The 18,515-nt window shown below is 47.0% G+C and overlaps 1 protein-coding gene across 1 annotated transcript in view; it reads right to left on the reverse strand.

Annotated features, from left to right (window-relative positions):
• ST14 (suppression of tumorigenicity 14) overlaps positions 1–15,697 on the reverse strand; it is a 37,512-nt gene extending 21,815 nt beyond the window's left edge. The window contains exons 1-3 of the mRNA XM_033171813.1: positions 15,434–15,697; positions 1,860–2,019; positions 606–733 (exon numbers count right to left, since the gene is read on the reverse strand). Of these exons, the coding sequence (XP_033027704.1) occupies positions 606–733; positions 1,860–2,019; positions 15,434–15,544 (399 nt within the window). The 5' untranslated portion in view covers positions 15,545–15,697. The remainder of the gene's footprint in view (positions 1–605; positions 734–1,859; positions 2,020–15,433) is intronic.
• Between the last annotated feature and the right edge of the window lie 2,818 nt (positions 15,698–18,515).

Here is an 18,515-nt window from a genome sequence, read left to right on the forward strand (position 1 = left end):
TAGCCCTCAGAATTTCATATACAGTACCAACATATAATGAAGTGTGTCCTCAACTGACACAGATGCAGAGGGGCTGTTCTCGGGATGTTTTTTATTGCCCTTCCAGGAAGTTGCTTTGGGCTGCAAGTTGAGCTTGTCTCTAGGAATCCAAGGGTCGTCATCTCAGCCGATTCCAAAACGTGGAATCCACTGATTGGAAAAGCAAATGGGGGCGTCTGTGTGTGTGGCTTTATTACATTTAAGTAATAAGAGCATTTAAGTCATCTGAGCTTCTCTTGGGTAAGTCTCACGGCAAAGCAGTTCAAGTGAGAAAGCATCAAACCAGAACCACCTTTGGGTTTGAAAGGACGTATACAGAAGTAAGATTTAAGGTTGAAAAGAGGGAGGGTGGGGTTCACCTCGCTTGGGGCCAGAAGCATGCAAACCGGGAGGAGGAGGAGGAACCCTGCGGCCCTCCAAACATTGTCAAACTACAACTCCCATCATCCTCGGCCACCGGCCATGCTGGGTGGAGCTGATGGGAGCTGGCATCATTTAGAGACGCACGTGCTACAGAGTCAACGACACTTCGCCAAGTTTTCCCTATGAATTCAGGAGCTGCTCACCATTTTCTTCACCTCCCTGGCCAAGTCAGCGAATTCAGGGGAGCTGGAATTCTCGTAAGCATCGATGAAGTGGCGCCCCACGAGTCTCAGGTGGCCATTGTAGACTTTCTGCACAGGGGCATTCCTGTCTAAGAGAAGCCATATTGCGGGTGAAAGATAAGAACAGTGTTTAATGGAGCCTGCTCTACACCTACAAGTCTATAGGTGTCTGGAACAAATGAGCTCCAGTTAATTATTATTATTTTTAGTTCTGCCCCAGTCCAATTGCTCCGAATCCGGAGAGGCCTTTATTTCTTGGGTGCCCATTAACAGAACCAAGCGACCATCCGTCAAGCTTTAGAAAATAAGCAACATGCTCCTTTGACTTCCGTTCTTGCAGCTGTATTTCAGTAGATTAGGTTTTTATATTGTTTCGATTCTACCAGCGTTGAATTGGTTTTTTTTAATGATCTTTTATATGTTTTTAGCTTTCTGCATTTTTGATGTCTTGCTTACCGTATTTTTCGCTCCATAGGGCGCACCAGACCATAGGGCACACCTCGTTTTTAGAGGAGGAAACAAGAAAAAAAATATTTTTCTGGTTTTCCTCCTCTAAAAGCCCTGTTTTTTTGAGGATCAGCTAAATGTTTTGCAGCTTTTTTTGCAAAGGGAAAAGCCCTGGTTTTTTTAGGATCAGCTAAAAGTTTTGCAGCTTTTTTGCAAAGGGGGAAAAGCAAAGCTCCTTTTGCAAAGGGGGAAAAGCAAAGAGGAAAAGCCCCATTTTTATGGGGTTCAACTCACATTTCTGCAGCTTCTAAAGGAAAGGGAGCCTTTTCTACAGGTTTCCAGACAGATACCGGTAATCTAATCAGCCAGTCACATGTCCTGGGGAAACAAACAACCTCCCTCTGCAAAGGAGGGTGGGGCTGAAAGGGAGCCGGGCCTCTTATCTCTCTCCCAATCTCTTGCTGATCAGCTGCTAAGCGAGGACCTTTCAACACCCCCTTTTCTCTTTGTAAAATAAAAAGAATGATCCTCATTTGGCCCCTGGGAAATTCAGCTCCAGGGACCACCATTTGCTCCATAAGACGCACAGATAATTTCCCCTTACTTTTTAGGAGGAAAAGGGTGCGTCTTATGGAGCGAAAAATATGTTAATTCGTATAAGCCTGCCTTGAATCCCAGTCTGGGCAGAAAGGCGAGATCTAAATAAATATAATCATAATCATAATACGATGCGGCAACCCCACACCTTGCAAACCAGGGCTCACTTACATCTAAAGTGCCAAACCAGGAACCCGGCGAGCAGGGAGAGGAGGAGGCAGACCAGGACGATGGCCATCGCCACTATGCAGCGCTTGGGACCCCTCTTCTCCACCTTCTTGGCGTTCATGGTGGGGAGGAACTCCAACCCTTCTTCCAGGCCGTTCATATCCTAGGGCGAAGCAAACACGGAATCAGGCTGCCATCCCAACAAGGCGTCCATGTACTCCTCCTTCCTGCAGGTCCCCATCCCCAAATGACAGGGCCGGCCCAAGATATTTCGCTGCTGGAACGGGGGAGCTCAGCCAATCATTACTGTTTATTGAATTTATGAATCTCTCTACATGCAAGGACTACCCAAGAGAATCTGTTCCCGCAGCTGAGGAAGGAAAGCCCACAAGCACCTCTTTTTTTAAAAAAAAAACAGAAATTGAACAGCCGATGCAGCTCTCTTTTTCACAGCGCCCAAAAATCAGCCGTGTTGGAGGCGGCTGCCTCACTGTGCCCAATGGGAGGACTGGCCCTCTCCCACAGTGTGGATTCTGTTCCGTGGATCAGCATGACAATATTGCCTTGTGGCATCAGGCTAAAAGATCTCTCCCCAAATCCAGAGCCATCTGGTTGTTTTGAACCACAGCTGCCAGCAGACCCAGACAAAACATCTAGAGGGTTGGGGAGAGGGCCAGGGACTAGTCGGAATTCCTTTTCCTAGCACGATTCTTGAGGCTCCCAAGCAAGGCAAGAAGGCAACAAAATGCCTCGAAGTGGGGCAGGGAGGAAACCAGAAGGTATACATACAGCCCTTGCCCATGGGAGTTCAATTTTTTTGTATTATTGAATTTGATTCAATTCATGAATCGTTGTCCACGAAATACCTAGGAGCAAAAAACTGCAAAAGAACAATTACATCTAGCTATCATACAAACAGTGACAAATCTATTTTCCTTTCATCCCCCCCCTCCACCTGGAAATAATTAAAACAAGAAATAGAAAACGATGTAAGACAGCGCCCATCACATCAAATGGCAGGGAGTTCCACAGGTTATTCATGCACTGCTTGGAAAATGACTTCCTTCCTTTTGTCTGCCCTAAAGCTAAAGCCAGCCCTCAAACCGGCTGAAGTTCTAGCTTTACAACAGACAGCAGAAAGGCAGATAAAGAGGAAGTAATGTCACCTCTGTATAGTGAACAGGGTTGACCCAGGAAACTGAAAAACAGTCCGAATTTTTGATAAACATTAGAAACAACCGAGGCTGCTCCATTAGGGTGCTCAGTCTGCTATCAGCCAGGCTTTACCCGCCTGCCTTTTTTACAACCAGGCCGAGGGAGGGGACCCTTTTCAGGGAACACTACCAGAAAACTAGAAACCGCTAGCCCCTATTCCCCTCCCAGAGCTAAGTCCCCGGGAAGAGGAATTGATTGTTCAACCACACTGGCTGGAATATGTCCCTGAAAAAATGCGTGCGAGAGAGCAGAAGCCAGCCCACCGCACAAAAGGTAAAATGCACACCAATTGCTCTACCCATTACTGTATTGTACCCTGGCCCGGCCTACCACTGCCATGCGGCCCCCAGGAGGTTCCCAGGAGGGAATGTGGCCCTCAAGCTGCAAAAACCACCCCACGCCATACCTGTTGCAAAGGGGAGGAGGGCAGAGAAAGAACCCATCCGTTTGTCCAAGGCCACATTAAGCAAAAAAATCGAACTGGGGGCTTGCCAATTCTTCATTCCTCCCTCCAGGCTACACCGGCTTAAAAAGCAGCAACCCTACAGGAAAACAGCCGTCAAGTGAGGGGAGAGGGGGGGAAGCCACTCCCCTTTCATCTCTACAACCCTGAAACTGTGAACAAAGGATCTGGGCCCCAGAAGGCACAAACACACATACTCATCCCCAGAAAGTGTGGTGGAACAAAACGTGTTGCTCACACACTTTCTGCAAGAGTTTCGGGGACTTCCTGCTGCCCATCCCTGCTCAAGCAGCACCTGCGGAGGAGCAGAACCAAGCCAGGCCGGCTCAGCCAGGCCACGCCTCACTCATGGCTTGCACTTTTGGCGTCCACAGCTCCAAGGTGACAGACTTCCGTCTGTGAAGTCAGCAACTTTCAGCTGACTGAAAGAGATCAGAGTGTCCCTCTCCCCACCCTCCCCTTTTGCCCGGTGCACTTTCTTAGAAGCAAGTCACAACCCTACATTCTCCTTTCTAAGAACACCCCAAGTCAATGGCCCGTCTAGTCCAGCATCCCTGCTCTCACAGCAGCCAAACCAGGTGCCTCCACAAGCAGAATTCGAAAACAAGAGCCTTCTCCCCTCCTCCACCTGTGGTTTCCAGCTTCCAGCATTCAGAGTTATTTACTGCCTCTGGCCAGGAGGCAGAGCATTGCTCTCATGGCAGGTTCCCATTTCTCTCTCTTCTTTTAAATCCATTCTCAAATCCCACCTTTTTCCCCCCAAGGACTCGGATTCGAAGGCCTTAATCCTCACTTGGGAGCTGTGTGACTGAGCCGAAGGACTAGAAACGTGGCTCACATCCGCCTCTCGTCACCCTGGTCTCTCCCCACCGCCGACTGCTGTTTCAGAACGTAGTGCCTCAGTGAACTGAGACCTCTGCTGCTCACGCAAAACCAAGACATTCAGCGCCGGATGAGCAAGAACGGCAGCCGGGCCTTGCACAATGCCTTTATTTTCGGCTGCTCTGTCTGTCCGCAGCTTGTGACCAACAGACTTGAATACAAGGCAAGCCGCCAGGGTTCTGCAGCCGTGGCCAAGCATTGCTACAGGAAATGGTTGATTTACAGGTGGTCAATCTGCGGCCCATCAGATGTTTTTATTGTAATTATCTGTACGCTTTTAATCAATCATTTATACTTCGATATCGTTTTAGTTCTATAAAGGTATTGTTGTTGTTTTCTATTTGATCCGTAAGCCGCCTCAATTCCCTGAAAAAAGACAGGCTATAAATAAAAATAAAATAATAATTATGTGGTCGGACTCCCCCAGCAGCCCAAGGCAGCATGATCAGTCGCTGGGGGTGGTGTGGTGTGGGCTGTGGTTCAAAAGCATACGGAGGGCCGTGTGTTTTCTTCCACCGCTAAGAAACCAGAGGAGGAAGCATGCAGGGATCAAGGAGGAACTGGCCTCCCAACCCAAAGCCATTCCGAGCACAGAACCACTCTTGGGAGCCACTGAAAGGGGAGAGCAGCCTTCCCCCTCCACACACACCTGGTGACCTCCAGATGTTTTGTACTGCATCACCCATCGGCCCAGCTGTGCTGCCTGGAGCTGATGGGAAATGCCGTCCACAACAGCTGGAAGGAACCAAGTTGGGGGAAGCTGCAGGAGAGTATACCAGAACTCTTGGTTTGCTTTGTTATTTATATACTTGAGCCTAAATTTTCTTGCAATATTGAATTTATTCATTTTCTGCCAAATGGTTGATTTTTGAATTTACCGACATTGTTTGTTTCAGCCTTCACTACATTGTACAAAAAATCCTGGAAGCACGTCCAATTATTATTTTTAAATTATTTATTGAAAGCACTACTGGCCTGTAAGATTGGTTTTGGCTTAGAGAGAATATAATCCACCTGGGAACCTTCACAATTTATATCTGGGGAAATTTATACCACAATACTGTGAGTGAGTCCATTGATGCACCTAGCATCAGTGTAAGGCATCTTGCTGTCGGCAGGAAAGCAGAAGGGAAACAGGCCCGGTCCTCTGCTCTGCTGAGAGTCCACTGGGAGAGTATATCCAGGGCCGTCTTAGGGAGATCGGCCGCCGTGGCGCGGCGATCCCTCCGGCGTGCCGCCTCTCCGCCGCCTCCCGCGCTTGCTGCCCCTCGGGAGGGGGGGTGGGCGAGCGGGGGATGAGGGCCGTGGCGCTGGAGCTCGCACCCCGCCCGGGAGTGGCATGGGCGGCAGCGGCTACGCTGCCGGCGCGCGAGCGCCCGGCCGCCAGTCCGCCCGTGGGGGCGGGTTGGGGAGGGGGACACCCAGTATGCCAGCGGGCTCGCGGGGGCGCCCCTGGGGGGGGCGGCGCCCTGGCGCACCGTGCCACTAGCCCCTATGGATGAGACGACCCTGAGTATATCCCCAACCTAAATCAAAGTATCAGGGAAGGGCTTTGCCTGAAGGGAAGTCCCAGGTTCAATCCCTGACAACTGCAGGAGGTGCTGGGATAAAAAAGCCTGCCTGAAATCCTGGCTGGCTGCTGCCAATCAGAGCAGACAACACAAAGCTAGATGGGGACAGAGGGTTTAACTTTGCATAAGGCACTGCCTCTTCTCCTCTTTCACTGCCTCTAATCATTTACTCAGGGCTCACTTCCTTCTCCAAGAGAGAGAGAGTCCTCTCACGCTGCTGTTGCGTAAGTCTGGTTTCATTCAATCCTGTTTGTTACTTATCCCTTTGATGACTCAGACCTCAAATGAAACACAGAGGAAATATGTCCAAGTTAGGCCATATGTGAAGTACGGTAGTTGGTCAGCGAGAGCCATTCCAGACAAATTTAGAGGCTTAGCCAGAAGGGGGAAACTGCCCTTTTCTTCTTCCAAGCTGCTCCCCAGATCTGATTCAGTGACACCCAAGGCCAACTGAAGGTCTCCGGCCATAAGAGAGTCACCCAGCTGATACTGCTTGAATTAGAACAGGGTCTCCCAAACCTCCCCCCCCCACCGCATGGACAACTTGAAAATGACTGGAGGTCTTGACAGACCGCTGAATGGGTTTCCTGCCCGCTGTAGTGATTGCAACGTGCTGCGCTAGGTGCAGCAAGATTTTTAATTGTGTAGCCGCGTCTTTTGTTCCTTATGCTGCATTACAATTTGCATTCCGAAGAATTCAAACTGTAATACAATGAAATGCAACATGAGAAATAAAAGATGCAATGAGAAGGCAATTAAAAATCATTGGGAATATTTGATATGATGGGTGTGCTCTCTCCTGTACTCAGCCACAAATGCACAGACAGCTCGCTTGGCAGAGCATAAGGCTCTTAATCTCAGGGTCGTGGGTTCGAGTCCCACATTGGGCAAGTAAGATTCTTGTGTTGCAGGAGGTTGACAAGATGACCCAACAATTCTAGGATTCTATGTCATGGACTAAGTGAATGAAGCTCACAGGCCACTCGTGGTCCACAGACAACCGTTTCGGATCCTCTAGCTTATAAAAAAGCACAAGAGTAGCTCAGTGGTGTAACACCCACTGTCAGAGCCTGAGGCCAGCTAGAATGGCAAATCAGTACCTAGAGGGGTGAGAGTCAAAATAACCACCATGGTGCCTTGGCAGATGTTGATGAACTACAAATCCCATCAGCCCCAGCCAGCATAACCAATGGTCAGGGACGATGGGAGATGCAGGCCATCCATGCCTGGAGTGAACCGTATTGGCTATCCCTGCTCTCATTTCTCTAGGTCCTAGGATAGAGCAAAGGCTCTTTAATTCTGACTTTTCAGATTGTTTGAACATTGCATAAGGGGTGGGAGACCCTCCCCTGCATCCTGCCTTGTCACTGTGGCAAGTATTATCCCTTCTCGCATCCTCCTGCTCTACTAGGTGCTGATGGGGAGCCAATAAGCAGGACTCCGAGAGCAACAGCCCTGCTCTCACTCAGCAACTGGTATTCGGAAGCATCCTGCCTCCAATTCTGGATACTATGTACAACCAGCATGACCCATGAAATCGTCTTAAGCCCTTTCCAAAGCTGTCTGAGTTGGTGACCATCGCCACATTGCGCAGTAGCTAATTCGGTAATTTGTGCTGAACGAGTAAGTATTTTCTCTTGCCTGTTCTGAATATTTCACCATTCAGCTTCACTGGATGACCATGGGTAGAAAGGGAGAAAAACTTTCTATTTGCTTTTATTTTATTTTATTTTGCTAGGAGGAAGAGGCCAGAGGAGGAAGGAGCCAAAGATTTTAAGAGATTCCAACTACAGTCAGAGAGTGGGTGAAGAGGACAGATCATCTGCATAACATGTTCGGGCTGGACTAGTACTTCTCAAGCAAGCTAAGGAGTAAAGTTTGCTCAACTCCTTCCTTGAAGGGGAAAAGGGAAACGGAACAAGCCGAAGTCAGTTTCTGATCTATCCAGCGTGTGATTGTGCCAGCCTCTTTGCAGGCATCATGAACCAAGGGGTAGGGGGTGTAGCAATCGATACACACACATGAGGAATGCTGACATCACTGTTTCTATATGCAGTCAGCAAGTTTATTTCGAGTATTATGACAATCATAAAGGAGTCCCTGCCCTTGAGATGACAATCTAAAAAGGCATGACACAAAAGGAAAAGGAGTTGGGAAGGAGGAGGAACAGAGCAAGTTCCGAGAAACGAAAGTTTGTCCATCACCTTTTCATAGAAATCCCCATGGCAGCATTGGATTATCATGCCAGGAATTTGGAGTTTTTTGGCTGGGGGGGGGGGGACAGGACAGGACAGGGGGACAGAAAGAGAGTAAAAAATGACAGCTGTCCAGTTCAAATCCCACTGCAGGTTTATGACCTGCCATGTTGTTTTTATTCTGGTTTTGCATTGCTCTGTTTTTAATTCCATGTTAAAATGGACAGCTCAGTCAGCAGATCACGAGGCTCTTAATCTCAGGGTTGTGAGTTCAAGCTCCACATTGGGCAAAAGACTCATGCATTGCAGGGGGTTAGGTGACCCACGTGGTCCCTTCCATCTCTTACGATTCTAATATTTTTAACCTTTATTGGAATCTGTCAATAGAGATTCGGTTATTATTGGGCAGTAAAGAAGTGAAGTTCTGGAAATTGAATAGATAAATTGATTACTGCCAGACTCTGCATCACCCAACCTGCAATACGAAGAGTGCAATTTTGATCGATCATAAACCTGGTTTGTTGTAAAGATTAACCAAGATAATCCTGCTTCAGGGACTGTGCCAGCAGCAAAAGGCTTGTTGTACTCTGGACCAGGAAGTCCTCATCTCCAACACGAGTTCATCAGGCCTGCAGCCCGCAGCTCCCTATGTACACTTACCTGGGAGTAAGCCCCACTGAGCGTAGCGGGGATTACTTTCTAAGTGAACATGTATAGAACTGCATTGCCAGGGAAGCTGTATTAGTCTCAGGGCCCTCTCCCTGTAGCCATAAAATACTGATCTGCCCGATTTATTCTAAGGATTGTTGAAATTGTTTTTTGTTTTGTTTTTGTTTTTTAAAAATGAATGCATTTGTACTGTTCAGCCAAAAGGGTTCCCAGATTGGATAACAAATATAAAGACAGAGAGGAGGAGAAGCAAACAGGCAGGTTCAGAGTCAGAATTCCTACAAACAGTGCTTCCCCCCCCCCCCCAAATAAATGTTTAGGGGTACTCTCATTTTCCTACTCATATTGAAATACAGTGATACCTCGGGTTACATACACTTCAGGTTACATACACTTCAGGTTACATACTCCACTAACCCAGAAATAACGCTTCAGGTTAAGAACTTTGCTTCAGGATAAGAACAGAAATCGTGCTCTGGCGGCGCAGCAGCAGGTCCCATTAGCTAAAGCGGTGCTTCAGGTTAAGAACAGTTTCAGGTTAAGAACGGACCTCTGGAACAAATTAAGCACTTAACCAGAGGTACCACTGTACTGCCCCTCAATGAGGCCAAACTTAGATTCACAAAATGTTTAGGTGCAGGCATGGCCAAACTTGGCCCTCCAGCTGTTTTGGGACTACAACTCCCACCATCCCTAGCTAACAGGACCAGTGGTCAGGGATGATGGGAACTGTAGTCCCAAAACAGCTGGAGGCCAAGTTTGGCCATGCCTGGTAGGGGGTATGTGTACCCCTGCGTCCCCCCGGAAAAAAGCACTGCCTACAAACAACAAGCTGGGGTGGGAGTAGTTCAAGCAGAGGAGAAGCCATAAAGGAGGTAATATTTCTATAGTACCAATGGAGTGGCCCTGCTCCCCTTCTCTTCCTCTGCTCTGCAGCCTAATGGAGCTGTTATCTCTTGGGAAGTAGAGCATGCACATTCGTTCTAGATAAGGGCGATGAGACCTTAGAGACAGGTGCCTATAAATAAAGTGCTTCCTCCATTTTTTTGCTGCACATAGCGTGTGGGCTTGCCCACTCTCGACACTTCATGGGGAAACCCAGCTAGTATAAATAATAAAATTATTACTATTATTTTTCATTTTCATTTTTTTATCCTTAAAAAAGCCTCTATTTTCTTTAAAGAAACAAGACAAAACCAAACACAGAATTAGTTTTATAGCAGCTTTCCAGCCACTGCACCCAAAGCAACTTTGGGGGGGGGGAACCGATCCCTTGTTCCACCAAATGCTTCTTAAATCTTCTGACTATGTCACAAGCGATGGCTGCTAGTGACAGGTTACGAAGGGCTACGGTCCGATTTTGAAACAGGAAGCACCCAAAGATTTATGGTCAGTGGATCAGGGCCGATTCACACTTTACATAGCAACAAACCCGGGTTTACCACTACAAGTACACTCAACAGGAACCAGGGGACAGCCCTGGCTCACTGACAAGCATGCAAATCAACCCATGGGTTTTTAAAAACACCCATTTGTCTCATTCACACAATATATTTGATGGCTTACACTTTAACACAACAACACATTAAAAGGTGCCCAGGCACCAGCAGGAGATTTTGATCCTAACCAGTAGTTAATGCATATTATTATTATTATTATTATTAAACCCAATGAGATTACTGTGTGTGTGTGTATATATATATTTATTTACGTGTGTGTGTGTGTGTGTGTGTGTGTATATATACACATATACATATATACACACACACACTTGTAAATAAAGGGTTAAAGAGCCCCAAAGAAACCTGATGGCAATCCATATCCATCTTCTGCAAACAAACAGTCCTCTCCGCCCCCCCCCCCTATTTTGCAGCAGAGTCTGTTTACATTCTGGGTGTGCAAGTTACAATGCGGAACTAAGCAAAGGCCAGCCTCCCTTCCCCATGGCAGACAAGATGAGGCAGGTCAGGGAGGAACATTTGAAAGCTCTTCCCTTCCCGAGAAGTGCTGTGCTTTTGGACAGTGTGTAGGAGGTCAAAGGACTCTGCAGAAAGCGCCTCTTCTTCTTCTTCTTCTTCTTCTTCTTCTATACTCCAAAGGAAATCCTACTTAGTCCAATGAGGTTTACTTCCAGGTAGCCGGGCACAGGGCTGCAGCTTCCACTGGCCACAAAGTTGCTGGTTAGACTGCTGCCAAAGTCTCCACTGATTAGGTGGTCACCAACATGCTGCTAGTTTGCAGACACAGCTCTGCATTTGCAGCACAAGCCCAGTAATAATACTGGCCTTCCTTACAGGGTGGCTGTAAGAATTTCTGAGAAGACAGATGCTCCGTAGAATTGTAAAGGTATTTTGCATTTAAGTAACAACCACAGCCGTGGCGCCACTTTGGCCAGCCGGCCTGCTGGTTCTTTCAGCTTAGAAAAAGGCAGATTTTGTGCAGCTGGGTCACAGCCCAGCCTATGATGAGACCCAGAATCTCTGGCCTGGGCATGATGTTCACTGGGTAGCCTTGGACCAATCACCTCATCTCAGCCTAGGCTACCTCCCAGGATTGTTGAGAAGACGAGGAGGGCAATCTGTATTTATTTAATTATTGCATTTGTATCTCACCTTTCCTCCAAGGAGCTCAAGGTAACATAAATAATAAATAATAATAATAATAATAATAATAACAATAATTTATTATTTATACCCCACCCATCTGGCTGGGCTTACCCAGCCACTCTGGGTGGCCTCCAAGAAAACATTAAAATACAATAATTCATCAAACATTAAAAACTTCCTCTCAATTTTATCCTCACAACCTGCCCCCCCCCGCCCCCCGAGATAGGTCAGGATAAGAGTGGGCAGCTGGCCCAAAGTTCACCCAGTGAGCTTTGTGGTTGAGTGGGGATTCAAACCCTGGGCTCAGAGGTTCTAGTCCGGCTCTCTAGCCACTACACCACACTGGCTCCTGTGTATATATCTTGGAAGAAGGAAGCCACTACACCACACTGGCTCCTGTGTATATATCTTGGAAGAAGGAAAGGATATAAAGGTGAATAATTAACAACACAGGGCAATGTAAAAAAAAAAAAAACACAGAAGGAAAGTGCTTCAGGTTATTTGCCACTTGGCATTTTTTTTTGGGGGGGGGGGAGATGCTCACTTAGGCAAGTGGCAAAGCACAGTGTGGCTATTTTAGAAGACTTATCCTTAGTAATTGCTCATTTGCAATAACTAAGCAATTTTGAAATGTAAAGGCAGAGTAAAAAAAAAAAAGAAATAAAATATTTTAAAACAAAACATTCAAATAAACATAGTAAACTTGGGAAGAGGTGAAATCTGTCCTTTTCTGTTCCATGGCACATTTCTTCCTCCCAAAGACTCCTGGGAACTGTAGCTCTGTAAATCACAGTTGCCAGGATTCTTGAAATGGGCATACTTTAAAATGTATGTATGTTGCATAGGTAACCTTGGTCTGTTTTTACCCCATAATTCGGTTCTGTTTCCACTATGATCTACCAATCTAAAATGCCCCTCAAAATATGTGTTTTGATACTTTAGGATGGATAGCCAAATCCCAATCATCACCCCGTTCAGAGGTGAGCAAATCAGGTAAACTCTGGACAGGGATTCGCAAATATCCAATCCCTTGGGCCAAGTAAAACTGAGATCTTACTGAGATGCTGTTGAAAACTAAAATTCCCTGCCGGCTTTCGTAAGGGAAGGGGAATTTTGTAAGAACCTAGTCTGGTGACTTCTGTTTCGGTGTATCTGAAGAAGTGTGCATGCACACGAAAGCTCATACCAAGAACAAACTTAGTTGGTCTCTAAGGTGCTACTGGAAGGAATTTTTATTATTTTTTATTTTGTAAGAACCCAGTTAGGAAAAAAGAAAGTGTCAACATCCCTAGTCATTAAGCTGAAGGATCTACATCACTGCTTCTTCAGTGACTCACCATCACAGAGCACAAACTGGAGAGGGGGTGAAAGAGAGACAGAGATCTCTCTCTCAATATACTGAAGCCTGAAGGATGTTTTTACCAAGTTGGCCTTTTCAGGTTTCAGCAAAATCTCACGCTGAATTTGTTCATCATGTTATAATATAAATTGTGCTGTAGAGATGAGACCCTTCCTGGCTTTATGCTGGTATGCAGAACAACATTTTGAGCTGCATTTAATGTTGCATCTTTTTTTCTTTTTCTTTTTAAAGCAGAACTGAAGCTAATTCCAAGTTTATGATGAAAGTGCAGTCAGGAATGAGACAGGAAGTAAGATCAAAGCAAAGGAACAGCTTCTAGCCTCTTCCTAAAGTATGGGGGGAAGTAGCAGGGGAAATAAGTATGTATTCCTGTTGGAGGAAGGGCTCCAGCTTGGGGTGGGGAGGGGAAGTGTAGCTCAGTGGTAGATCATCTGTCCTGCATGCAGAAGCCCCCAGGTTGAAACCCCAGCATCGACAGTTAAGGCTGGGAAAAGACTCCCTTGCCTGAAACCCTGGTGGGCCCCTGTCAGTCAGTGCAGACGCTACTGAGCTAGATTAACCACTGGTCTGACTCGGTATAAAGCCACTTCATACATTGCATATTATGCAATCCTAAACCCGCTTGCCTGGAAACAAGCTTCATTGAGCTCAGCCGGGCTTACCTCTGAGTAAAACCCAGTTAGGATCGTGCAGTAAGGCTGCACACTTATCTGGGAGCAAGCCCCCTAGAATATTGTAGGGTCTACTACTGAGTAAAATATGCATAGCATTTGATTGTAGGTTATGCCAAAACAGCAAGCCATCGACACAAATTTGCTTCAGGTACACAATTCATTCAGGCCACAGGGATCGACTTTACAGTATCTGGACAGGTGTGTTGCTTGCTTTTAAGAAAGAAGAAGCAGAGAGGATGTACCTCAGCTGCTGCAGTCCTCTGGGATGCTTTTGTGTATTGGAGGGGAGGTTTGCCAACAGCAATAGGAGTTTTGAGGAAGGAAGAGGAGAAAGGAAACCAGAGGCATTCAGTGAGGCTTCTGAAAAGATTATCTGTTCCACTGTGGGGGGGGGGGCGCGGGGGGAATCCAATGTAAAGGGATACTGATCGTGGTGATGCCAAGATGGCAGCTCCCCATTTTTTAAAGGTATCTTCCCTGCTGCTGCTGCCACCTCCCACCATTAGGTTGGGCAGCTGCCATTTTGAGTCTCCCCATTTTGAGTGGGTGATTTTACTGAGCCCCACCCCTCAAACAAAAAGAAAAAGAAACCCACCTGGAACTGGCCCTGCATGCTTGTCTTGCAGTTCTAAGCAAGGAGGAGAGATATGAGCTTCCACATTTATCATCCACAATAATATTTAAAAGTCTGATCAAATGGAAAGAGTATGTTTCGCCTCGTCCAGCTCATCGCAGCACATTTTAAGAGCAAGGTTGAATGGAGCCAAGTTCAAGTTTTAATTTTAAAAAATTACACATTTAGAACCGGAATTAGCTTTAATTAAGGAAAGCCCACACTCTTCCCACATAATAGAGAGGCCTCCACAGACCTCACCCACGGGGAGGCAGCAGCTACCCAGCCGGGTGTCCTCAGTTCACTGGCTCAACTGGAAAGTCTACTTGAATAAGAACAGACAGGCCTCTGACCTTAACAAGAGACGGTAAATTAACCCTTTTCGGCGCTACACAAAAGAGCATAACAGGAAAGAAATCCACAGCGGAGACCTCGACTTTTAATCTACAGCACCCGCACTTTAAAGCCACCCTGAAAAAATTGACCAAGAAAGGAGGACAATCTGCTTTTGACACTCCACTAAAATGGAATCCAAGGCTGAGCACACAGCCGCCGACATCAAGTTTTGCTTTTCAAAATCTCCAGCACAAAAAACCAAACACCTCTTTGCATTTGGGGAAGTTTGGCCACCCAACATGGGGGAAACACCCAAGACGGTCCACTGCCAAACTGCTTACTTCAAAACAAGAAGATGTCAGGCACCAGGATGAGCTCTTAAGTGTGGCACCTCGGCATCCTTTGCAAGGCCATAGAATGGCTTTCTTTCTTCATCATAAAAGTTGTTCTGCCCTTTCCCTGGCCACCAAAAGCCAGCTTGTATGAACACAATTGCCTTACTCTGTTCCAGAACATGCATAGGCTGAGGCTTTAACACTTCTTGGAGAGAGATGATTTCAAGGCTGAGGGACGGACACAGAAATGGCCGGTCCCTTCCAGTTGTCTCCTGCCATACAAGCTCAAGGCAATTCATCCTCCAAACTTGATACAATCGCCTAGCCCTAAAAGGAGGAATCTTTCTTTTCTTCCCTTCTAGTGAAACGCTGCCATCCTAACACACACACACACCCTCCTCGCAAGTAAGCCCCACTGAAACGCGCGCGCCTTAAACCCGTTTAAGGGGCCCGATCCTGGCCCGGTCATTAACTCTTAAACGTCCTCACTTTTCATGATACAGCTTGGGGAAAAGGTAAGAACAGCAGCAAAGAGATTGCCCACCAAAGACTCCTGTCCCGGCACAATTTTCTGGGAATGATCCAAAATATCTGGAAAGGGAACACAGATGATCCACTCCAATCTCTCCCCCGCCCCCTCCCGAAATCTCCCACTTACCTCCAATTTATTGCTGTACTTTAGGCCTGAAACATACGCCTTCGAAGTAGCCCCAGAAGGTGGGTGATAAATGTTCATTTTTCCTTCGCTGGGAAGCCGGTAATCCTTCATATTTAGATTTCCCCCCGCTTTATTCTCTCTTTTTTTACAGAAAGTTTATGGAGGGGGTGGGGACGGGGAGGGAGATGAGAGCGAGAGGAAAGCAAGGCAGGAAAAGTTTCCAGAGAATCCCCACTTTGGAGATGTCCAAAGCAGGGAAACAGAAAAGAAGAATCGCGGCGGGAAGGGGCGGGGGGGGGGTGAGAGCCTTTAGCCAGAAGCCATGGTCGGAGCAATCCTCGTCGGCGAGTCGAAAGCAACTTTCTTGGAAAAGAGAAGGCGTCGTGTTCTCCTTCCTCCCTTGCAGCCTCGGGGGCGACTCCTTCTCCCCAGCTGGCTGGGGCTTTTCTCCTGGGCGCTGGGCGACTCGCTTCCCCTCCTCTTCTCCCGCTCAGCAACTTCCTTGTGGGGCGCCCCTTCCGCCGCAGGTAGCCAGTTTCAAGGGTGGGGCCGCAGGGAGAGCGCGCACTCGCTCGCACGCGCGCTCCAGATTTACCTGGGCCTCTTGGCCCCGCCTTCCCGGCAGGTGAACTGAGCAGGAAGTCAGTGTCTCTCTCCCCCCCACCCCCCCACCCCCGTTTCTCTCGGCATCCTTGCGGGGCAGGCGATTGGCTGGAGGCGTGAGGAAGAGAGGCACCTGCTTGGCATGCAGAAGGCTCCGGGTTCAAGCCCCCAGGTAGCATCTCCAGGTTGGACTGGGAGAGATTCCCCGCCTGGAACTGTGGACAGGCGCTGCCAGCCAGTGTAGGCAACCGAGATGGACCAGTGGGGTCTGGCTCAGGGTAAAGCAGGTATACTCATAAGAAAGCCCGTTTTACAACTTAATGCTAAAAAGTGGCAGGCCTGCTGCCTGATCCTACAAAGCAGAGCCAGTGCCAGATTTACGTATAAGCTAAAGCATAGGGCCCCACTCTCTTGGGGCCCCCCAAAAAAATTAAAGGGGAAAAAAACCTGGATGTACATTTCCAAAATATAAGATAAAAAACAAAACAAAATAAGCCTACGTACAGCAACAGTGTTTTGTGTTGTGTAGGCACCTCTGATGTAAGTAATGGGCCCTGCATATAGCATAGATTCAACACAAAAAAACCAAATAAAATAAAAAAAATACCTTCCAGTAGTGGTATCTGAAGAAATGTGCATGCACACGAAAGCTCATACCAAGAACAAACTTAGTTGGTCTCTAAGGTGCTACTGGAAGGATTTTATTTTTATTTTTTTTTTGACTATGGCAGACCAACACAGCTACCTACCTGTAACAAAAAAAAAAACCAGTGACAATTTGTTGTTGACAAAGGACAGCTGGACATATAAAGGGCCCCATTACCTTCAGTAGCTTAGGGCCTCGTCAAACCTAAATCTGGCCCTGAGAAGAACCTTTCTGGATCAGAGCAAAGGTCCTATTGTTGCAGTTCAATAGTCAATCCCCTCTTCTCGGACAACTCTGGAACTGTAGCTCCGCAAGGAGACAAGGGAGTCTCCTAACAACTCTCAGTTCCCAGGATGCTTTGGAAGAAGCCATGACTGTTTAACGCGCTTTAAATAGTGCATATGGGGACAAAGTTTCTTCTGGCTGTGCTCACACCAGCACCTAAATAGGCTAAATAGGTTTTGCTCCTGAACTTGGCTGTGATAAAGACTGTGACCAATGTATATTGCTGCCTTTCAGGGCTTTTGCAAGCTAGTTTCCCAGGATTCTTTGGGGGAAGCCATGACTGTTTAAGTGGTTTGAAACTGAAGTATATAGTGCAGATGTGGCTTATGCGGCACGCACTTCAGAATAAAGGCTCATCAGTTCATCAGTACAGATCTCAGATGGCTGTCGATGGGATCAACCCCACAGCCCACCCACGACCGCGTGTCTCTTGCAAAGAGTAATTTCCCAAGTGTCAGAATCCCAGTGGGATCTTAGCGAGGCAGTGTGCTAACCAGCAAGCTGGCTTCAGGTTCAAAGAGCACACGAAAGAGTGAATCATTGGGAGCGGCAGCCCAAAACAACAATAATCAAGAATTACCCTGCACATTGAGAATACGCAACAAAGAAATGTGTTACAGAACAAATGAGCATGGGCAAAAAAAAAAAAAAAGCCAAGGCTGTTGAAGAGCTGGCACTCCGGAAAAGGTAGCAGTTGCTACAGGAGACAGGTGTTTGTCTCATTTCCTTTTAGGTGTTCAGTATTTTTGCATTAATACATTCAGGAGGTCTCTGGTACACTGCTAGGCCCTGTTCATTCCTTCTCCAGCCTCCATAACAGGTGGGAGACACAGGAAAATTTGTATGGACAAAGTGCTTTTAAAAGCATCCAGTCCCTGCTCCCTGCTATATATAATGGTTTTGCTTATGTGCACAGCAGAGTGGGGTGACTGAGAGTGGCCGTTTTCACCTGTAAACCTCCCCACTGTTTTGTAAATATTAAGTGGAAATGCTGTTTTGGGGTGGCACAAATGGAAGTGCTTCTCACTAGCAGTGAAAGTCAATCACAAGCCAAATTAGTGAGTCAGATATTTGTTTAATTGTCTGAAGTCAACAGCCATAACAAGGGCCAAGTTAAGTTATCTTAGTTCACCCACGTATCGTTATTGTTAACCATATCTAAATACAGCCCCACCCCCACAGCAAGTAATGATATATAAACAGCTGTAGCCAAGAAAAAGTGGCAGGATCTGATCTCTGCCATGTAAACACACAGCAGATAAATTTAGATAAGCTTCTAAATCAGGGGTCAGCAATTTTTTTCCAACCATGGGCCAGTCCACTGTCCCTCAGACCTTGTGGGGGGCCAGACTATATTTTGGGAAAAAATATGAACAAATTCCTATGCCCCACAAATAAGCGCGATGCATTTTAAATAAAAGCACACATTCTACTCATGTAAAAACACCAGGCAAATCCCACAAATAACCCAGAGATGCATTTTAAATAAAAAGGACACATTCTACTCAGGTAAAAACACGCTGATTCCCGGACCATCTGTGGGCCGCA

The sequence above is a fragment of the Lacerta agilis genome, chromosome 15 (genome assembly GCF_009819535.1).
Source record: "Lacerta agilis isolate rLacAgi1 chromosome 15, rLacAgi1.pri, whole genome shotgun sequence".
NCBI classification, from domain to species: Eukaryota; Metazoa; Chordata; class Lepidosauria; order Squamata; family Lacertidae; genus Lacerta; species Lacerta agilis.